The sequence below is a fragment of the Fusarium solani genome (assembly GCF_023522795.1).
Source record: "Fusarium solani strain SB1 chromosome Unknown bctg00000000, whole genome shotgun sequence".
In the NCBI taxonomy this organism is placed as follows: Eukaryota; Fungi; Ascomycota; class Sordariomycetes; order Hypocreales; family Nectriaceae; genus Fusarium; species Fusarium solani.
Genome location: NW_027072157.1, coordinates 1,242,210 through 1,264,704, shown reverse-complemented (window position 1 = coordinate 1,264,704; position 22,495 = coordinate 1,242,210). Strand labels below are relative to the sequence as shown.

General features: G+C 55.0%; 5 protein-coding genes across 5 annotated transcripts; all 5 read right to left on the bottom strand.

Annotated features, from left to right (window-relative positions):
• Positions 1-231: 231 nt before the first annotated feature.
• Positions 232-2,188, bottom strand: MRS44_000406 (uncharacterized protein; the record flags this gene model as incomplete). Its single annotated transcript, XM_065624029.1, has 3 exons — positions 232-1,570; positions 1,622-1,832; positions 1,960-2,188. The coding sequence occupies 3 exons, from the start codon at positions 2,186-2,188 to the stop codon at positions 232-234; spliced, it is 1,779 nt and encodes a 592-aa protein (XP_065479754.1).
• Positions 2,189-3,510: 1,322 nt separating this feature from the next.
• MRS44_000405 (uncharacterized protein) lies at positions 3,511-7,070 on the bottom strand (the record flags this gene model as incomplete). The annotated part of the gene is made up of 2 exons (XM_046272111.2): positions 3,511-3,831; positions 3,885-7,070. 2 exons carry the CDS (start codon positions 7,068-7,070, stop codon positions 3,511-3,513), a joined length of 3,507 nt encoding a protein of 1,168 aa, XP_046129466.1.
• Positions 7,071-7,614: 544 nt separating this feature from the next.
• Positions 7,615-9,663, bottom strand: MRS44_000404 (uncharacterized protein; the record flags this gene model as incomplete). The annotated part of the gene is made up of 4 exons (XM_046272116.2): positions 7,615-8,688; positions 8,779-9,348; positions 9,398-9,523; positions 9,640-9,663. The coding sequence occupies 4 exons, from the start codon at positions 9,661-9,663 to the stop codon at positions 7,615-7,617; spliced, it is 1,794 nt and encodes a 597-aa protein (XP_046129467.1).
• Positions 9,664-12,389: 2,726 nt separating this feature from the next.
• On the bottom strand, positions 12,390-15,193 carry MRS44_000403 (uncharacterized protein; the record flags this gene model as incomplete). Its single annotated transcript, XM_065624028.1, has 5 exons — positions 12,390-12,477; positions 12,533-13,455; positions 13,543-13,724; positions 13,805-14,969; positions 15,077-15,193. 5 exons carry the CDS (start codon positions 15,191-15,193, stop codon positions 12,390-12,392), a joined length of 2,475 nt encoding a protein of 824 aa, XP_065479753.1.
• A 1,478-nt stretch (positions 15,194-16,671) lies between these two features.
• MRS44_000402 (uncharacterized protein) lies at positions 16,672-19,111 on the bottom strand (the record flags this gene model as incomplete). Its single annotated transcript, XM_046272143.2, has 3 exons — positions 16,672-16,743; positions 16,797-18,376; positions 18,460-19,111. 3 exons carry the CDS (start codon positions 19,109-19,111, stop codon positions 16,672-16,674), a joined length of 2,304 nt encoding a protein of 767 aa, XP_046129469.1.
• Positions 19,112-22,495: the final 3,384 nt, after the last annotated feature.

Sequence of the window (22,495 nt, the reverse complement as noted above, 5' to 3'; positions counted from 1 at the left end):
TCCATGGCGTTGAAGCCCCTGCCAGAACCCAGAGTACAAGTGATGATGATACAAACCTATTGTATGCATGCCGTTTCCCCCTAGTGACACAGTGAAAGAGAGCAGGCCCTGGAAAGCCTGATTTGACAAACAGCTAACCTATGCACACAAAAACCACCCTCACCCCCAAACGCCAGTAAAACAAAAACCACCAACCCATTACGTTTTTTGTTGTGGTGCGGTCACGGGCCCCTAGCGGCTCCCGGATGAAGAAGGCCGCGCTGGGGACTGTGAGCTCAGGTTGAACGAGCCCACGAGGGTGGGGAACGCCTTGGCAAAAGCGTCCCCTAGTTTCCAGTTGTCCAGGTTCCGCAGGTGCCGCTCAAAGACGGGGTTAATCATGAGCTCGTCGCCGTCCGGGCTCTGGAGCAGCGTGTCGGTGTCCTCATAGGGCCAGGAGAGCGACAGCGTCGTCGTGAAGGGGATGAAGAAGTTGTCAAAGGGGTACAGAAGGGGGTTGTGGTCGCGCACGAGGCGGTCCCGCATCTTGGGGAAGGGGATGTGATCGAGCCAGGCAGCGTGAGGGACTGTGAGCTGCGAGGGACGAGGCGTCATCCACTCTGGGAGACGGTCGTAGTTCTCCTGAGTGGGGGAGATTTGCCAGCGCATGACAAGAAACATTATGTAGAGGACCGCGACGCGCTCGGGGAGCGTAGAGATGTCGGGAAAAGTAGCGAGTATATCGGTAAAGACTTTAGACAGCGGGTGGCTGTAGGCGCTGTTGGAAGGGTTGAGGAGTGAAGAGACGGACGGGTAGCGAGGACCAACGACGTCTTGTACGGGAAGACCGTCGGCGGCACGCTGGCGGCGCTCGCTGAGAAAGTCGAGGAGGAGGGAGTCAAGCGGGCACGTCGGCGCGCAGTTCTTGATGGGGGCCGAGCAGTCGATGAGGCTGGGGTCGCTCCGGGGAGGGGCGTGGCCCGCGGCAGAGCTCATGGCAGGACTATAACCAGGACTATGAGTACTTTCAGGGGTATGAGCGGCCGAGAGGGCATGCGGGTGCTGACCCTGATATTGCTGCTCCTGCTGGGGCTGTCCCGGCCTCCCCTGCGAGCCCCAGCTTGTAGACCTGCTGTGCAGGGCACGCTCCTGTGAGACGCCTGTCCAGTCGTGCTTCATAGGCACGTGATGATACTGAGGCGTGTCTTGGGCGCCATTGATGCCGTTCTGAATACGATTCACTCGTTGCGCCGGGTCGAGGAGAAAGTCTAGTCCTAGACGCTCAGGGCCAAGCTCAAGCCCGTGCCGGAGCTCATGTCGTTGTTGGTTCAGCTGGCTGGTAGCGTGAGATTCACTGGTGGGAGTGCCAGCAGGGTGATGATGTGGCGGCTGCTGAGGGTGCCAGTGCTGGGAATGACTCTGGCCAGGAGGTGGCTCATGACTTGGAGGAGAGGCGGCACTGCCGGGTGTCGAAGCAGCGTTTGTGTTGGTATTGTTGTGGTTGCTGTGAACGCTCAAAGGAGGTTGATGATGTGCCGGAGGGGCATAAGTCTGAGCAGGTGATATGTAAGCCTGCTCAACAGCACCTGTCCTGCCATGTTAATCTCAAAACTAGAACAGAGAGGCCATGGGGAAAATAAACTTGCCCTGGCCGATGAGCGGCTGCAGCATGGCGACTATGCCAGCCAGACGACGCTTGATATCGGCATTCTCTTGCTCGACAACCTCCTTTGCGCGGAGGACGGCCTGGAGTTCCTGGTAGGGCTGCTGGTTTGTGAGCTCCTGGATGCGGCGCTCGAGCGTCTCAATCTGATTCTTTGTACGCTCACGGATGGCACGCTGAGCCTCTCGATCTTGAGAATGTTAGCGACATGTCGAGCAACTAGTGAAACAAGAGCCAAGATGGAAGGGATTCGTCGATCCGGAACCATAACCGACCAGGGTGTGAAAGAAATCAACATGTCATGACTGCAAACTTACCATTAGCTCTCTTCTTGGCCAACTGCTCAGGGGTCAGATTGGCAACCCCACGACTCCCCGGCCCCGTCTTCTTCTTCTTTCGTGCACTGCCGTCGTCCCCCGCAGCCGGAGAACCCACCACGTTGGCCGCCTCGGCATCCCGTTTGACGCCGGCCCCATCGTCACCCACTGGGGCGGGACTCTGTACCGGTCCCGCTCCCGCCCCCGGCGTATCGGGGCCGGGACTCATTGGAGCACGACAGGACAAGGGACGGGAGAGGAGAGACCAAAAAGGGGGGACCCCCTTCCCCTTGAGAGCTTGTGATTCGGGGCTCGGTAGTTGTGATATGCGCGTGTGTGTGGAGAGAGAGGCAGAGAAAAAAAAAAGCGGGATGCGGCTCCCGCAGCTTGGGGGGTGCGGGATATCCACCCCCGACCGCAGAGAGTTGAAAGGGAAGGGAACAAAGAAACAATCGTCAACCACGACCGCGCTCTTTCCTTCCTTGGCCTGGTTCGTTGATCTCTTGACTCAAAAAAAAAGACGAACCTCGAGTAACTATAGTAGGTAGTAGGATCAGATGGGGAATGGGGAAATAACACGGGTATTGCTGTGCTTATGGGCCCCCCGGACACGACGACACGCGTGTCTACCCTCAAGGCTGTTGAGATAAGAGAGGGGAAACCGGGGATAAGAAAAAAAGCAAGCCAAGGCTAAAGCTGACCGACCGCCGTCGTACAGAGAGGATTTTTTTTTACCGGGTCCGTGGGAACATTTTGCAGCTGGGGAGAAAGAGGCAGGTTGGGCCGCAGTCCCGAAGGGGGGAAGGTTGACTCATAAAGCCCAGGAGGTCCAGGTTGGCACCGAGTCATGGACCCCTTGGAGCCTCGAAGGGGGCGTTGCACAGACCACACGGTTCGCGCAGTGCATCCATCCAGCAGACCCACGAGCTCAGAGTCCAGGCTGTCAGGTGACCCTCGCCAAGAAGGACCCCAACACCTCTACAGCAATTACGCCGAAACTCTCTGCTCTGTGATGGAGTGAGTTGAACGGGTGTTGCCGCATCATCGATTGTTGAATATTGCGTAGACAGAGGTATGCGGGAATCAATCAATACATTTCTCACAATGCCAGCAACTATCTTATGCCGTCAACACTTGAAGATAGTGTTTTGCGCGATGGACAGGGTGGCTTAAGCCAGGGTCCAGCCCCCCGTCCTTCCATCCTGGTTGGTACCCTTTACGACAACCAAACAAACTCATCATGGCACTCAACATGACCTCAAATATGACCCTATCAATGCATCCATATATACGCCTGTACAATTACTATGAGGCCGCGCGCAAAAATAGCCCCCTTTCTCTGTCATCTCTTCCAGACAGTGTTGTATGCTACGTACCCAGGTACTACAATGCCCAACGTTGCATTCACCCTTGATCTTGCCCTGTCCTTGACCGTCCGGACACTCTCCGATATTGATTCCGCCTGTCCGGTCTCCTCCGTCCACCCGCCGCGCTCAAGCCACACACGGCATCAGCCATATCCAACCATCACACATCTCGCAACTCCAGGCATCACTCTGCCGATGCCCTCGCAAGAGCCTCGTGCAAGTGCGGCGGGAACCGGTATCGCAGCTGGCTGGTGTAAGTCGTCAGGTCCAGCGTCATCTGCTTCAACTGCTCCACCATCAGCCGTCGCGTTCCCTCGTTGCCGCTGAACTGTCCACTCGTCAGCTGCTCCCGCTGGCGAACGCAGCAGATGATGGTCCACATCAGCAGGTTGGGCACGTTGATTGAGACAGGCTGCGACAAGCCCGAGAACTTGGAGGCGTAGGCTCGGATCGTGCTGCCATCGCCCGCCGCGTCCAGGGGCAGAATCTCGAGGCTTCGGATTTTCTATTTATCACGTTAGCACATATGACACTTCATTTCACGACTAGGCAACTTACGTCGAGGCATTGAGCCCACTGTCCGGCCTCCACCAGTCCCTTGATGCTGCTCATCTCCAGGAGTACCCGGCAGGCCACCTTATTCTGATCCTGGATTCTCCTGTAGAACATGGCGTCTCGCTCGTACATGCTCATCATAGTCCTGGCAAGCTCCACCGGGTCATCGATGGACGCCAAGCTGAGGCTGCTGCCTGCCTCCGCCTCTTGCTCACCAGCACGGGGCTTGACAGGCATCAGTCGCATGGGGTCCTCTCCGATCTCGATGGAGACAGCCTCGCTCAGCGCCCGGCTGACAATGGCGACAACTGTGTCATATTCGCCGGCGAGATGGTACAGCAGCACCGAGTCTGTGGTGCGTCCGTTCTCGTCCGCAAAGCTGGCAGCCTGGAGTGTGACCGTGTTGACAAAGTCATCCTCGGCATCCAGGCCGATGAGCGGGCCGCGCTCCTCGATGATGCCACGAATGCGCTGTCCGTCTGGTCGAATATCGCCAATGAGCTTGCTAAACTCACGGGTCTCCAGAACCAGCTCTCGCAACGCCTCGTGGCAGAGGCTACCGTGTCGCTGGCCAGCCTCACCACCAAGGTCTCGGTTGAGACAGATCAGTGTCAGGTAGTCCACGGCAGACACAACATCCGCGGCCCTAAAGTCTCGCGTGTAGTATCCAATCATGCGACCAAAGTTGATTTGCGGTAGGTTCTTGGTGCTGTAGCTGCGAAGGTCGTTGGCCGACGACAGCGCGTCACTCGGCCGTAGCAGACCGTAGAACTCGAGGGCCAAGCCAAAGTGAACTGCATCCACATACGAGAAGGGGTACAGGTAGGCGATGGCATCCTCGAACATGCCCGACAGAATCTGGAGATAGAAGAACATACCGAAGCTGCCGTTGCTGTCCTCCGAGGTGGCCTTGGGGAAGTGCTTCAGACCAATCTCTCTGATGCTGGACTGCAGCTCGGCCAAGCCGTACGACTCTCCCGCCATCTCAATCGTCTTGTCTCCCTCGCGCGCCAGGTTGAACTGCAGCCAGATCCAGTCGTTGATATCCGTGTTAAGTCCGTCCAGGTTGCGGTTACCAAGCTCGATACGTCCAATGACCTTATAGCAGGCCATGCGGAAGGGGTCTATCGAGTTCTCAGGCGCGTTGCGTGATCGTTGGATGTACTCATTCGTGCAACGGTCCAGAAGCTTTCTGTTGGTGATACGTCGATCCTCGCTCGCTGCGTAGTTGTTCAAGTATGTGGCAAATGTCCGATCAATACCTCGGAACTGGTTGGTGTTGTCGTTGACATACTTGGCCGCCTCGTTCACATGTCCAGAGCGGAGCAGGTAGAACACAATAGCCCACACAAACTCGCCCTGAACCTGCTGCAGATCAGTGTTATCGGGAACAAGATCTTTGCGGGCAGATCGTAGTCGAATGTATGCCTTGATCTTGCTGACAATGTCGGGAAGACCACCGAGCTTCGCCTCGTGAGGGTGCTTGGCGATGAGCGACTCAACCTCACGCAGGAACTGCTTCTCGAGGAATCTGTTTGCGCCGCTGAGAATGCGCTTCCTCATCTCCACAGACTTGGCCGAGTTGGGGTTCTCATTAAGATACATGTCTGCAAACTCGCGCTCCTTGGCTGTCGCGTTGTTGAGCGTCGTCTCAGCCTCGGGGTTCTCGCCTACAATCTCCATCACCGCCAGATACGCCTCCACGACATGGGGCGCGTGAGGCTCATGAGACTTTTGTTCCGCAGCTGCCAACTCGGAGAGGATGGGGTAAGGGCGCTTCTGCATACGAGCCGCGTTGAGATGGCGAATCTTTTCAGATAGACGTGTCTGCCTCTCGCGAAGCACTCGATCGTCGGAGGACACACGGCCATCCAGACCACCAGCCTCGGAGGAGCGGTCGACATCTGCGAAATCTGTCTGATGGGCTCCAATTCGGCTGGGAGTTCCAATCACAGAGCGGTGAAGTGTCGATTTGCCAAGCACGCTGCTCTTGCCAGCTCGCGAGGGAGCGGTGCTCTTTCTTCTAGAACGGCCAAATGCGCTCTGAGATTCGCGTCCAGCAGTCGCCGTGTCCTCGCGGGGTGTGATTCCAAAGTGCTGGTAGATGCGCTTCCTCTGCGCCTCCCACTCCATCGTCACATTGTCCTCGAGGAAGTTATCAAAGTCGCGAACCGATCGTTCGAGGCCGTCGGCAATCATGCTGAGAGTTGTCTTGGTCTGGAGGTTCGAGAGATAGGTTTCGACATCGAGTTCGTTAGGGCCATGAGTCGCCCGCTCAGCGCGACCAGTCTGAATGTCGAGAAGACCGAGGTCCTTGGCGGCGGCGCTGGGGTCGACACCGGATGCCGCCAGCAGGTAGTGAGCCTTACCATCCAAAGGCTTCTCGTTTGGCTTGGACTGAAGCTTTCTCAATCGGTGGCGCAGGTCACCCAGACCAAGCTCGAGGCTTGGGAGGTCTTCCATATTCGACTTTCCGTCGGCCTTCTGGCTCTTTGCGAAGAGACTGTCAAAGTAGGCACCGGCCGGTTGCGATTGAGCTTGAGTCTGGCCATTGGCAGCCTGGCTGGCAAAAAGGCTACCACCCAAAGCGCTCGCGCCCAGGGCGTTGCCGCCCAAGATGGAGCCCGCCATGTTTTGCTGAGGCTGCTGCAGTTGCTGCTGCTGCTGTCCGGTTCCGAAGAGAGAGGGCTTCGCTGCCGTGGCGGGTTGTGCGAGGGAAGAGCCAAACAGCGATGGCTTCGGCTGGTTCTGCTGCGCGTTGCCGAACAAGCCTCCCGTGGTGCCGGCCTGGGCATTTTGCGCTGGCTGGCCAAAGAGCCCCGTGCCCGTAGTTGCGCCTTGCTGCTGCTGCTGTGTGTTCGCCTGGCCAAACAGGCCGCCGCCGGTGGTGATTCCCGCCTGCTGTTGATTTTGCTGCTGCTGTGGCTGACCGAACAGACCACCCGTAGTCGCGGGTTTGCTTGCGCCAAGGCCTCCTCCAAACAGACCTCCAGCTCCAGTTGCACCCGTCTGCTGCTGCTGATTCTGCGTCGACTGCCCAAATAGACCTCCGCCGGTCGCGCCTCCCTGCTGTTGGTTCTGCTGTGTCTGTCCAAAGAGTCCGCCGCCCGTAGTTCCTCCCGTGCCGCCACCAAACAGTGAGCCTCCAAGGCCACCGCCGGTGTTGCCAGTCTGCCCAAAGAGAGACATGGCGTCTCAGGATGTAGGTAGATTTCGACGACCGCGAGAGGGGGGAGGGAGCGAAGATGATGATTTAGGTGGGCGATTCGTCTGGTTTCGTGGTTGAAGAAAAATAAAGATCGGTCAACAAGAGCTCTTCGGCGCGCGTCTGTCTAGAAATTTGGAGGTGGACCAAGGCAAGGCTGGGATGATGGAGTGAAGCTTGGACCAATCATCGACGAGAACCGTTCCCAGGCAACGCCAGGCACCCCTTAGCGCTGCAGGCCTCAAAGAGCTGGGATAAGTCACTGCGTTTTCAGCTCCAGCTGCAACTCCATGTTACAGCTTCTACAGACTCAGAACAAAGCCATTGATGTCAAAATTGAGTGAATGTGAGACTGATTAACTGTGTTCTATTTCTTTCACCATTTTAAAAGCTTCCCCTATCCATCTACATATATGCCATCAATCATTACTACCATATATAGGTACCCATTATCCGACGCCATTTGCCCAATCCGAGTGTCCCAACTGTTCTATCATCAAAACTGCAATCATCCTCTCTTCTCTTTATTTAGGCACCAAATTCAGCACCCCACTGGGCAACAGCCTTGTCGACCTTGCTTCGGTACTCTTGCTGAGTTCTGCACATGTCCAGGAAGACCTCGTACTTGGCATCGAGAAGAGCCTTCTCTCCAGGGTCCGGCTGGGGCTCCACTAGACGGCCTCGCTTGCTCATCCTGTCCATGATGCTCCAAAGCGTCTCGGGCTCACTACCATCCTCCTTGCTGTGACTGGCAGCCTTGGCACCGAGCATGGCAGCACCGTGAACCACAGCAGCGTTGACATAACGCGGGATCAAGACGGGCATGCCGCAGGTGGTGGCCAGAAGAGACATGAGAATGGGGTTCTGGCACTGAGATCCCGACATGAAGATGGACGAGATCTCGTGACCGGCCTTGTTCATCTGCTCGATGATCTGGCGCGTCTGCATGGCAATGAACTCCATAGTGGCATAGTACCACAGCGCCATGTTGTCAGTGCTCTTGTCGCTGTCCAGGCCGATCATGCAGCCCTTCATGTTGGGATCGGCAATGGGGGATCGGTTGCCCCACAGATCACCATAGAAGAAGTGATGACGCCCCAAGTAGGACACGGAGGGTGCGTTTGTGTTCTCAGCCATCAGCTCAAGGTGGTTGTTGAGGAAGTCGTAAATGTGCTTGTCCTCAGCCTTGGCCAGGGCGCATGTCTCATTGTAAGCGGGGTGGATGTCGAGCATGTGTCGAAGCAGTTCGCCAGTAGCAGATTGACCACCCTCAGCCATCCAATACTCGGGGAGGAGGACATCACGGTAAGGTCCCCACACACCGGGCACAAACACAGGCTCCTTGGACAGAGCCAAGTGGCAAGTCGAAGTACCGGCAACAGCGGCGAGACGGGTAAAGGCCTGAGAAAGATCGTTGTGGGGCACCTCGGCGTTGAGCTCATCGTCACCAAGCTCGACCTTGGCTCCGACAGTTCCGATCCAGCCAGCATAGGCGTCAATGACGCCGCTTCCAACGGGGATGCCCATGGGGAGACCAAGTTGGTAGGCTGCTTGTCGGCTCAGTGTGCCAACGGGCTCACCGGCGCTGACATACGATCCGTTCTGTGAATTCAATCGTTAGCCTGGGTTACGACAACAGCGCGAGAGTATATAGATTCAAAATGCAGGGCGTATGAGAAGGAAAAGGCTCACCACCCCATTGACACCACCCATCTGCTTGAAGTCATCCTTGGTAAGGTCTCCGAGACCAATCTCGTGGTAAAAGTCCTCTTGCCAGCCCTTGACGCTGCCGTCGACGCCGACAGGCACATAGCCCTGCTTACAGACAACGCTGCAATAGCTGCGAGTCTCGTTGCCGGTGGCCAAGTGTGTGAGAGCATCAGCAAGATCATAAAACTTGGCGCGCTCAAAGACCTCGGGCGGCATGTGGTTCTTGAGCCAGAGCACCTTGGGCATCTCCATCTCGATGCTCATCTTGCCGCCAACGTACTTAAGGAGCTTGTGCTTGGTGTTGTTGATCTTTTCGGTCTCTTCAACAGGTCGATGGTCAAGCCACAGAATGACGTTCCGGTCGTTGCCATCATTGGCAAAGTCGGGCCCTGTAACAGGCAGCGGCTCATCGGTATCATGGGTGAAAACAGCGAGGGAGCAGGTGGCGTCAAAGCCAATGCCCTTGATCTTGGTAGGGTCGACGGCCGACTCGCTGACAACTCGGCGGACACATTCGCAGATGCATTGCCAGATGTCTGTGGTAGATTGCTCCTAGGAGAGGGTCAGAATAGGTAATGTCTCGGGGATTGGGGCAACGTACGTAGTAGCCGACCTCGGGCTGCCACAACTTGATGTTCTCAGAGGCCAATGCCTTGATGTCGCCCGTCTCGTCAATGATACAGGCACGAGCTGAGCCCGTGCCAACATCGACACCAATGTAATGGTCCTACACAAACAGTCAGCCAAGGTTCAAAGCTTGGCATGCCGCCGCCACCGTCAACGGTCACGGCTCATGACATTGGCGACGGGCCAATTGAGGTTATTGGGGCGGGAGTCGCATACAAGAACTTGAGGAGGCCTATCCATTGTGACAAGAAGGGTGTCTGTCAGCCAAGTACGTTCCACAGAGATGGGCAAGACTGAGAGCAGATCTGAAAGCTGAAGAGAAAGGGAAGACGATGAGAACTCACTCCATGGCAGTGATCGGTTTGTTGTAGGTATACATATTGTGCGATCGAGGTGGGCGCAATCGAGTCGATGCTTTTTGTTACCGGAAAGGATAAGCTCTGGGCCTGCGCCAAAGATTCCCAATGGGGAAGATGAAGAGGGGGAGGGGGAGCCGAGAAGGAGGCGTTGAACGGAGATGTCACCCCGCGAAGGTCTCGATTCGGGAGGGAGGAGGCGTGTGTGATGAGGGGATGTTATGTCTGAGGTGTGTGTGTGCGCGTGAGGACGTTGAGTGGTTGACTTCTCTTGGTGTTTCTTTGTAAGAGATCAAGACACACGATTTGTAAGGAGAAAGAGTGACGTTGGAGAGAGCAAGAGAAGAAGGGAAGAGCTCTAATACCTACCTAGCTAGAGATCGTCAGATGACCATGAATCAACAAACCCCCTTGCCCAAAGGCGACTCGAGCTTTGGGACATGATGGGAGAGCCAGCGAGCCCAAAGCTCCATCATGGCAAACAGCTCCCTCACCCATCGAAAACCCCCACCATTCCCACTAAATTTTGCCATCTTTTTGGCGGGGCCCTCATGCTTGGAGCTCGGGGCACGGGGTCCAAGACCAGGGAAGAGGCGACAGGGGCAAGGAAGCGAATCGAGGGGGAAAAAAAGGGTGTGGCATTAGCCAAGCGTCCAAGGGAAGCTCTAGAAGCTTGTTGAGGCTGTCTGGGAAAGAAAGCTCTCTCCAATCCTGCACACGGAGCTTGTTCTCGGCATCCCGCCAAGTCTTGACGTTGTCGCCGAATGCTACATGCATACGCGTGAGGTGGCGGCGGTCCTTGTCCTGCGGCACTCTCTGATAGACGGCCCCTTTGTGTGTCGCTCAGGTCTTTCTTTTTCCCTCTCTAGACATTTCCCCCACCATCAGCCAAGAAAGAAGGTCTTTTTCAAGTCCAAGACTAATGCCCAAGACGGCATCGCCGTTTCTCCCCCATGTGAAGAAAAGCTGCTGCCTGGGGGGAGGGGGCGGATCGTTTCCACGGAGCCGAAGGCCCTCGACACGAGCCATCAGTCCATCACAGCCCGATGGAGCTAGTGGGAAGACTTCATGATCAGCTGTAGAACCCATGATGGACAACAAAAATGTGACAGGATACAAGGCGAATTGGATGAATTGGAGGAGACTTGGCTTGGTAAGAAGCAGATGATCTTTTCCAATGCCTCTTCTCCTTGTTGCGTCTTCCTTTCGGCGATCCTCAACTGCCTGATGACCAATCATGAGACCGTGGGGATCAAAGGAAAGAGCTGATCTAAGAAGGAGCTACACATAGAAACTACTACTCTTTCATCCCGACTTTGGACCGTCATGCATTCAAACAAACTCGCATCAAACATTTTTGTTGACTAGACTGCTTTACTCAACAACAACTCCCTCCTCTCAAACGATTGCCTAGCCGTTAGCACGATGCGATAACTGCTCTAGCCTCGCAGCAACGTCTATCGACCCGCGCGACTCACGGCTCGCCATGATCGGCCGCTGCGCACCCACACACGCAGCACTCTTCTCCACCTCCTTGCTCGCACAGTAGGCTCTCACCGCTGCCGCTTCGCTCACCTCCGGTCTTCGCTCTTCTCCTTCACACATCCCGTCAACCTCCATTCTGTGCCTGCAACCATGGTGAGACGAGGGTGATGTGGCGTCGGCTCGTCGTTGTCTTCCCCTGCCTTATCCCGCGCGCACCGCAGCGGGTACAGAAAAATCCATTCTTGTTCAGATGACCTCGCAAAAAATATGACCTGAGCCGGGATTGTCTGTTCCTATTAGACAAGAACCCGGCTCTGTTCCCCGTCCTGCTTCTCTCTCTGCCGAGCCGGTCGGCTATTATCCGACTTGCCTAGAGGCTCGGGTTAGCTCTCTTCTCCGTCCTCTCAAGCATGCACTTGCTATCTCTCCGTCCACCTCAAGAGGGGTTGATTTAGCATTATGCAGCTCAGGCCCCCTCCGTGTATCTCTGGCCGGGGTGCTGCATCCGGGCAATGGAACGGTCCCAGAGTCTCGGGCTTCCAGATCCGGACTATCCGTCGACTCTGGCCACTGAGCAATTGCGCTGACAGAGCCAATTGGCCAATAGCAAGCTGCATGCCGCTCACCGAGAATGCTCACCTGCTGGACCTGCCCGGTGCGGTGAATAACTCAGTCAGATCATGATTCAACCCATAACACCTGAGAGCTATGGACCTTCACGGCGAATGACCTACTCCCGCTACAGGCAACCTCATTATAGCAACTATTCTTTTGAGTTGTGAAACTATCCACTAACTTTCGGGGCCCAACTAAACCTTGTTCCTCGTCCAAGGTCGGCCGATCCTTCACCGAGCCTGAGCGTGGCCTCTGAAACCCTCAATCAATATACAAGCATTCATACAACTGCTCCCTCACCGCCAGATGAGCCCTACTCTTATCCCTTGGTTCACAAATCAGACCCTTTCCTTCAAACTCCGCCCACCCTCGACAGATTTCCCATTATTTGTCCCTCTTGGCCTTCAAGACTCAAGATTCACTCTTCGCACCCATTCCCGCATCGCCAGCCAGTCTCGCAACGCAACGCTGGCGGGAAAAAGCGAACAGTACATAACTTCATAACAGTCATTAATCATCATTGGGGTATTCCTGTCCTTCTACTAGGATCACCACTGTAAGCGTAGCCGCGTACGCTTCTCGGATGGCACACGCCATGCTGCACGTCTGTCAGCTCAAGTCATGATAGCTTCATAGCTCAGTATCCAACTCACCATGTCTTTTGAACATCCGCCACGATCGCGCTGAGGCCCCAATGCGAGCACCAAGCTCGAGCGAGGACCTCATTGTCGCGCACCCCGAACGCTTCAACCACGAGCACCTTCTCGTCGTCGTCTTCTTCCTCGTTGGCACCATGATCGAATAGGTGGCCCTGAAGACGGTTATGACCAAAGCTGTGGCTGAACATATCCCGATACGGTCCCTGCATCATGCCTGGTCCGGGGCTTGATCGCACACTATGCGACGGTGGTCCCCCGTAAAGGCCTCCCCAGTCCCGTACCCCAACTATCGAGTCAACACGGATCGCCGTATATATGTAGTCGAAGAAGAGTGGATGTGGCCCCTCGGAACACGGCCATGCTGCCACAAAAGATACGTCATACATGAGCCGCAACGGCCATGATACCCCATCGATAGCGAACTGCACCGTCGCATCAAACAGTCGTGAGCCTGAACTTGTGGGGGATGCGCCGTCGGGCCGATCCGCAGCTTTGAGGCTCAGCAGTTCTATCCGCACCGTGTCAACAGCATCATCAGGGCCACCTTTCGGCGCTACCGGCTGATATTCGTCCACGGGATAGACCTCAGCCGGCGGACCCAGCGGGTCGGATCGCTCCCCCATCGACTCCACGTCCTTGTCACTCATCCGTTGCTTTGGTTTTCTACTGCGGATACGTGCAATCTGAGATGGAGCTAGATCTGTCGTCGTCCGCGCGGGACCGACCCACCCAGCAACCCCGTGGCAAGTAGGTGCTAGAACCTTGCCTACAATGCAAGTGGCAGACCAGTATGTGTAGCTGTTTCGGTACTGGAACCCGCACTGAGGATGCATGTGTGAGAGGAGGGCCAGTTCATTAGTGGCATTGTCAGGGTCGAGATCAAGGAGTGTGTTCATGATAAGAAAGGGGAACGTTTGCTGTTCCTCAAGTCAGCCTTCACGCATCAAACAAGCCAACAACTACCGCTGCTTATAAGTTTCAGGGACATGGACGGTAAAACTCACCCCAGGCAGCACGAGACCGCTGAAAAAGGCAAAGGCATCAGAGCTGACTTCATCCAAAGACATCTCCGAGTCTCTTTGTTTCATATTATCAAGGGTCTCATCCAGGTTCGGCCACCTCATCATCTGGGCAAAGCGCCTCAGCATCCTGATCTGGCGCTTCTTTAATTTGTAACGGAGAAGGACTGCAACCAGTGTCAGAAAAGTCCAAGTCTTGGAGTATATCATGCTCCGTAGCATGTCGCTACCAACACGGGCTACTTACTATCTTCAGGGGTCTTGCCAAAGTCGTCAACACGCACAAAATTCTGCCACCGACGAGCCAGTGCCAGATTCCACTGGATCGTAGGAGGGATCTGAGAGGTTAGCTTCTCTTTTGCCCAGTCACCATGTTGTTGCGACTGAATGCGCAGTTCCAGCTCGAGACTGAGAAGAAGCTGATGGAAGAACTTCTGGTATTGTTCGCGGTTCTCTTCGCCCCTGTCAAAGATGAAGCGGGTCGCGACTTGGTTGCGCGGATTGCTAAAGTCGATCCATTCTGGACGCGACAAGACAAGGATGAGGTCGGTGATTTGCTTGTCGAGGGTCCGATGGGGACTAAAGATCTTGTCGGGGTCCCTCAGAATGCGTTTGTAAAGGTTGCGATACAGCATAGCCTCGTTATCATCCTCGAGGCCATAGCGCAGCTCCTGTAATCGGTCGAAGATGCTCTCAAGATCCATCGGCCGGGGCACGACGCCGGAGTCGCGGAGCATGATAGCAGGAGGCAAGACGCTCGACATGGAGGCCCATTCGTTGAGCGTAATAGTGCCCGGCAAGTGTCCAAAGAAGAATGAGTAGCTAGGCTGCTCGAGTGTTTCCCATGGATAAGTGGCATGGCCGTGACCAAGCAGTCGCAGGGTCATCAGCTGGGTCATCGAGTCGTGAAGGTTGGAGACATCCATATGGTCGGTGCCTTTGCCATTAGATCGATTACCACCAGAGGTTGTGTAGAGGGAGAAGAACTCTTCGGGGTGATGGGGGATTGGACGTTTGTGGCCCTTGTGGGAGGGAGCGCCGCGGGCGACAAGTTCCAGGGCATGCTGTGGCGGCAACTCGTCGTCGATGGAGATGCCTTCGGGAGGCCAGGAGGTGGTAAGAGGTTCACGGGATCGGGTAGTGGTGGTGGTGGTGGTGGTGCGTCCGTTTACACCACGGGGTTTCTTCAAGAAGCCAGTAGACCTCACTTGTCGAGGTTCGGGCTCAGGTTCGGGCTGCGACCTTCTAGGCCGGCGTCGGACGCGAGATTCGTCATCGGCGGTCGCGGGGCGGCGCTTCTCGTAGCTGAGATCGGGAGCAGAACCAGAGTTTTGAGGAAAGGGTTGAATAGCATCGCCATTGCTAGCACGGCGGGGTCGGTGATATTCCTTGGGCTCGAGGTGTTCCCTTGTCTAGAAGCCACGGGGTACAGTCAGCAAAGAGACTCTCGAGCGATGAGATTGTCGAGTTAAGCTTGGCTTGGCATGGCAGAGCTAGAGCTCTGCAGAAGCCGAGGTACGGCGCGCTCGAGAACAAAGAAGACGCCACTACGCACCGGTGGTTTGGTGGATTGTCTCCTGCTACTGGCTCTTCGGAAAAGGCTCCAGAGACCCTTCTTTTCGCCTTGGTCCGTCATGATGTCATGAGCAGCGACAGCGCAGCTCTAGGGCGACTCGCGAAGCTGGCGAAGAGGATGGGGTTATCGAGAAAAGCCCATGAGGAGGGAGGATGATGTCGCGAAAAGAGGTGTTGGTCGCAGGTCGTGCGGTTCGCGACGCCCGATGGCGCGCGGGACTGGGTTCAGGTAGAAAGGGAAATCGAAAACCCAGGGTACGGTACGTAGCTCGCCGAGTTAGCTAAGTTAGCAGCAGACGGACTCGACGTTGCACATGATCTCCCCGCTCCTGTCAAGTCTTGGTTGTTTCTCTGAGAAGAAGCGATAAGAGAGAGAGAGAGAGCTAAGGAATTGCTTGTGAAAGCGGGAAGAGAAGGGGAGATGAAAATGCGCAGCCCAGAATTGCCCACACCCAGCGCACGCAGGCCTCAAAATGGACGGCCCGGGCAGGGGAAGCCGCGTTTTTTTTGTGGCGCGACTTGCAGGTCGACAATCGTGGAGGCGAGGCTGTCGTCCAAGCAGCGGGAAGCTCTCTGGAGACCGATGTGACAGGGATATGAGACGGAGGGGGAGACCCAGTTGGAGTTGTTGTCACCTCACAGCAACACCGTAGTAGACACGCCTCAAGATGAAAGTTTAAAAGACCACGAAGTCACACTCGAAAAAGAGAGATGAGAAGAAAAAGTGTAAAGTTGCGAAAGAGGCTTTTCTTCCGTCCGGGATAATTGAAGGGATGGGATGGGGATGGGGGGCCAGGGGAAAAAAAGAGAGACAGGGCAGGTACGGTACAGACGGGGACGCGCAGCACATATGCACGTAGAGGGCCTTTGTGCCTGCCTCACCATCCTTGCCTCGCCTTGCCGCCGGAGGCCTATTGTTCCTCAACGCCGAGGCACCCCGGGCAAGACATTTTGCCGTATTGAAGCTAAAGGAAGATGCATTGTTCAATTGAAATAATTACTCCGCGAACAAGTTCAAGCTGTATCATCTACATTCTCCTGCACATCTCCATGAATCATTGCATATAGAGGTACATGCAAGTTCATAAATGTGGAGAGCAACAGCTGCAATCAACAAGCCCATGCCTGCATGCCGCACTTCAGGGGTTCTATCAAAGATGGATGCTTCGGCTTGATCATCCTACGCTATATTTGGATGGGAACAGCCTTGGCTCATGATTGGGACTTGCCCGATTCCAGGCAGTCTTGCAAATGTGACCATAGCTGCAGGTCCCCTGCTCAACAACGGCGAGAGCACTGCTCACATCATGGACACAATGACTCCTATCAATGACAACTAGAGTCACATTTGGGTACTCAACACAAGGCCAATCAGAACTGGTGAAAACAAATGAGTCTAGCAGTAAAATGGCCGATGCCTCCCTCTCCAACATCTTCAAACCGGTCAAAACGAAACACCAAAAGAATGCATCATCCAACGCCCATCCTATCCGATGCTTACAGAACCAATACTACACTCTCCGTCTCTTTCATGCTCGCCTACCTCAAGTCTTCCGACAGGGGCTCACTTCCGTCCTGACCATCATTCATTCGTCCAAAAGCTGCCCGATACTGTTGACTAATGTTAGCACTTGATAAACCCTTGCCGTACCAGCAATACGTACCTGGAAGAAAAAGTTCAGGATCAGGGCAGCCATCAGCGAGACGCTGATGATCATGGGTCCAATCATATTATCAAAGTCCTTGCCACTCCGTTCCAAGATCATGGTTCGGCGCACCCTAAGCATGCCGTAGCCCCAAGCTCCTGCAAAGACAGCGATCAGAACATAGACAAGGCCCATGATAGAGGCAACCGTATCCTTGCCGGCTGCTGTGTACAGTCCAACGGCCAGGCCGCCCTGAAGGATGCAGATGTGCTGCCACTTGAGGAACGTTCGCTCGTTGGCGAGCCAAACCTTGGGTTCGACCTTGAGCTCGCCAGCGTTCTTGATCCACTCAGTTGGCGCCACCACGCCCTCGGGAAGAGCTTGTTGCGATGCTCGCTTCGCTCTGGAGTACTTGGACAGTGAGAAACCTGGGATCACCGAAGAGAGAGTTCCATAAGACCTCTCCTGTTGCTCCTCCTGCTGTCGGGAGCTGCCCTCCCCATTCTCTTCCCCGTTGGCGACCCCAGATGATCGGTTGTTGAGGGCTTGAGCGATCGAGTCCTTGGACATGCGATCTGCCAGATATGATTTGCTCACTGGGGAGCTCTGTGTAGGCTTATACGATCCCGACTTTGCGCCCGCGCCAATCAAGCTGCCCACCGCCATTACGTCCTCGTGTCGTTGGGCACGACGCTGCTCCTCTTCCTCGAATGACTTCTGAGGATCCTTTCGAATATCTCCCTCAAGGTCACTAAGCCAGAAAGGCAAGTTGTTGACATAGTCTTCAAATAGAACTGCCACGCCATGCACAAACTTGGAGAAGCGCGGCGTGGGGTGGACCAAGTGAGAAGACATCAAATCCTCAACCCAGGATGGGCGCTTCCGGAGGCCGTCCTCCTTCAACTTGATTTCCAGAAGAGCGTAGGGGAACCGGTTGACCTCACTCTGGTTCATCTTCTTGAAGGGATAGGTCATCTCACTATCGTCAATGTCCAGGCGGTGCCACTCGTTGGGGTCACGGCAAGGGCGGTCGCGATCGAGAGTGTCCTCGCGGATAAAGGCAACATCAGTGTCAATGGCAATGCGGATGCGGTCATCGGCAGGCTTTTGGAACGCGGTTCGCACGTAGTTGGCCCGCAGAACAGGACTCAGACCCTTCTCCTTGACAAAGTTCTGGATGGCATTCACAGTCTTCTTGTAGGCGTCCACCTGCTCGGGTGTGAAACTCTGCCTCTTCATCTTCTGGATCGCCTTGTCCATCTTGTAGTCGCCGTCCACAAACGACTTGACATACTTGTCTTTGATGGAGAACTTGAGCTCCTTGCTGCCCTTGTCATCCACAGTCTTCTCCTCGACAAAGATCTCCGGGCGGGTGGTCAGCTGTCCATACCAGCGAAGGCGCAGGGAAGTAGCCTCGGCTTGACGGTTGACCTTTTCGCCATAGAGATCAAATTGCCTGTTGTCAAAGTAAAGCGAAGTGATAGACGGCGAGTCGCTACCATCAAGTTCCTTGGCAGACTTCTCGCTGTAAACAAGGGCAGGAAGATGTCGAAGAATGACCGTCTTGACCTCGAGAAGGTTATCGGGATGGACCCAGACTGCCGAGACATGTTAGTACTTTGTTGTGTTTCACGACACGGTACGACTGCCAAGCAACGTCCCGTCTTCGGAAGGAACCTACACTTGTGAGCGGTGTAACGCTCGCCGTTGTGAGTCTCGCCTTGGGACTCGAGGTCCAGAGGAGGGAGCTGGTCTCCGCCCTCCTCGAGCTGTTGCCTGATGGCAAAGTACATGATGGACAGCTTGTTGAGGAGGGGCGAGTAGCCGGTCTCCGAGTTGAAGGGGCGCTGGGCGAGGCTCAGCTGCATCATGGGCCGGACCTTGTAGCGATCACCCCGCTTTCGATCGTGCTTCTTGATGATCTTGAGGAAGCCCGTGTAGTTGATGTTGCTGTACTTCTTGAGCTCGCGGACCTCGTTAGTAATGTCGTCGAGCTCCGACTCAAGAGCACGCAAGCGGGAGGCCGAGATCTCGCCCTTGGGGATGGTTCCATCATCCTCGGTAGACTCCACGGGAGCAAGCTCCTTGAGCTTCTCAAAGGCGGAATCGACGCGCTCCTTGAGGGCGTTGAAGCGCTGCTCCTGGAACTCGGCCACCTTCTCGAGCTGCTTGTTGAAGATCTCCTCGCAGAAGCGAGTCTCGTCGTCCTCGGTCCACGGGCGGTCGTCGTCGGCGACGTCCTCACGCAGCAAGCTCTTGAGCTTTGCGTAGTCGATGTACTTGTCCTTCCATGGCGCGTAGATGGACTCGCGCAGGGTGCGACCGAAGCGCATTGTGGGCGAGGAGGGGCTGGTCGTCCACGGTCTAGGAAGCAACTACACTTATCAAGGCAGGCAGGCCGGCCGGACGGCGGAGAATGGACGGCCGGGCAGGGCGATTATTACGTCGGGATCGGAGGATCGGAGCGAGACAATCAATGGATGGCAGGCGCAGGTAACACGGGATCCGGGAGATGGGTCGGGTCACAGGATCATGACACAACGATGATGTCGTTCTGCAGGAGTGTCGAGTCGAAGAAGGCGCGACGAGATGATGGAGATGAGAGAAGGATGGATGAGAGGGCAGAAGGAGAAAAAATTGATGGATTCCCAAGAGAGTAGTAGAGTCGTGATCCACGGTCCCACGTTGTCGCGAGACAGGGAAAAGAACGAGCAAGAGCAATGCACCCACTCGAGCAAGTTCAGGTTGTTTAGGTAGGCACGATGGAAGGAAAAAAGGCCGACCGACGTGAAACCAAGCATAGACAGACGACGCAACAATGGAGCCCACCCACTGCCACCGCGCCCACCACCTGCAGCAGGGACCCAAAGTGTCACCGGGGCTTGCTCAGTAGCTCCCTTTCAACAGCTCTAGCAGCTCGGCCCAGCCACTTGCATTAGCCAATTCATTCGTCTCGAGCTCAGCGGCTCCTCGGTGTCTCGCAGCGGACAGCCCGCTGCAAACTTAGCTGGGCTCCCTGGGTCGGGCTAGTCCTCAGAGGGAAGTGCGGATCCCGGTGTCGCTTGCTGGTGCCGCTGCTTCTTCCCTCCCCGATTGCCCTATCAGATTCCCTGACTTATACACGTGCGGCACCTCAAAGGCGCCAATGGGTTAGTGACGCAACGGGTAGGCATGCATGCACCCCAATTCCAGGTACCTGACCCATGCTTTCATTCTTGCCGCTCCGTGCACTCTGGTGCTGTGGTTGACGCACGTGAAGGGGAGGGGAGGGAATAGCTTCATCTGAAGATGTCAGAAATCAAGTTGTTGGTCTAGATCGGTGACCCCTCGGTTCGCAAAAATCATTACAGTTCTTGACCTCTCGGCATCAAAATGTCACTCGTGTCGAGAGAAACTTGGCTTCTGCGAGAGCCCACGGACTAGACCTAAAGGGACGATAGCCCATCTCCCAAGCAACGCAATTGCAACGTCCTTCTCAAGGGCACGTGAGCGGCTCAAGACGTCAATATTGGCCCTGTCTGAGAAGGAAAATGGTCTCTTGATGGCAGCATTCCTGCCTCCTTAGACCACGAGACCCCTATTCCTTGTCGCCAGACTGAGCTCGAAATATCAAGGGCGCACACGACATGTCTTGTCGAGGCCGCATTCGTCTAGGATTTTTCAAAGCGAGAACCCAATGCACCTCACGATCCCTTCTCGGTGCTTCTTGAGACGAACATCTGCCACCGAGAGCGACTACGTACCTAAACGATTGCCGAGTACCGTTGCTCTAGCGTCAACACGGCTAGCCTCAGTGTGGTGTGCCCCGTATTGAACCGTGTACCGTGTTTCCGAGTGACAAACCATTGACGGGTTGGTTTTCTGAAGGGATCCAGTACGACAATTCATCAGCTTTGACTGACACAGGGCAAGGGTTCCCGCAGTCCTCAGTAGTTGATCAAGGGAGAGGGACCAGACACAACCCGCAATGACCAATTTAAGGAGCAGGTGGCAATAGTCTCTGTTTAGAAGTACAAAGTCGCTATCATCAGTCTCAGCCGTCTTAGCGAACAAACCTGAATATGCGAATTCGCCAGGATGAAGTGCCTGGAGCAATCAATGGCTGAGGCGGCTGAATGTGACAATTGATACTCTCAAGGTAGCCACGGAAGATTCGCAAATCCTGGTTCTGCCCATGACTTGCTAGGACATGGTTACCTCGCACTTTCATCCCAGGCTCGTGGTTCCGGTTGGTAATGGCTGTCTGGGCGCGTCACGTTCAGGATGGTAATAGACAACAGGTTCAACAAGCTCCCAACCAGCCTTCTACGGCCGTAGATAGTTCACTCTGTAGAGTAATTGAAGGCTCAAAATATTCGGAGGGCCGGAACTGGCGTGCCAGATCTTCGACCTGCCTGTCCTCGGTTGCCAAGCTGCCCCTGGAAGAGGGCACGACAGGGCCCCAGTTTACCTTGCCACAGCGGAGACTGAGCCCATTCAACATTGCATCAATGAGGTATTTTGGATGTGGATGGTTCTGGTCTTTGATTCTGATGCAAGGAGGTGCTTGGTAGGCAAGAAAGCCGTGTAGCTTTGAAGTGTGTATCGACATCGACGTGTCGATCTGAGAGGTAGCCGTATCCCGGATGATGAGCTCTTCCAAGTTGACATTCTGATTCCAACCAATTCATATAGAATCATGAGATACTTCAATGGTTTGATGGCAGCATCGTCTTCCCTCGGACACTCCCTACGGATAGCAGGCACATCGCCGGTACGTTCTCATCTACCCTCCCCTTGAGCTACTGAACCAACCCATGAAGACGCACGTAGTAATGCAACAGAATCAATCGAGAGCCTTGTGGTTTGAAAACTCTGCAGGGCCATTCGTATTATCCTAGGTTCAAATTAGGTAGTCCCCCAACTCTGAGACAGTTGTCTTTGATCCATGCAGAAACACAATTGGCTGCATAGAGCCCCCTTGGCTGAGAAGAACCTGCAGGCGATGCCCCATTTTAATATTTCGGATAGGCCAGCTCATGGTAAAAGCTGGGTCCTATCCATCTCGAGACCTGAGGCAAAATCAGTTGCAGCATTCCAGACCCAGTCAACCCCGAGTCTGCCAGGCTCGAATCGGTGGACGAAGAAGTCGAACCCGAGCGCCACTAACGGCAGACTACATAGAAATGGGAACAAGCAGCTTTATCCTATGTCCTCGTGGTCCAGTTATGTAACGCCAGTGGAATCAACTTGGAGTCTCATGGAAATCGGAATCTAATGAGTATCACGAGGTCATGGTGACCTTTGAGTATCTTCCGGTATGTACAGCACCCCAGCAATGTTTCTATTTTCAGTCCTGATATATTCAATGTCCGCTTAAAGGACCTCCTTTTGGCACACGTCGTTGATCGCGATGCTGTCTGGTGAGAAAGTGAACGCTGCAAAGGCTGATGGACAGGGCCCGGACATAGTACCAAGCCCAAAGAGAAAAAGAAGCCAGTCCCTCCATGAAGTCAATCTATAGCTCTTCTAGGCAAATAGGTCAGCGCCCCCATTAACGAAGGTTTCCTAAACCATCCCTCTCCACATGGTTTTGAAGAGTGTTCACCAACTTGTCGGTTAGACATGCTACCCAGAAATCCAAAGAACTCATGTCCGAGGGAGAAAACGTTCTCAAAAAACAATTACGGAAAGGCCCATCACCTCTGAATATGGCGCTGGTCCAGATACTGCGTCAG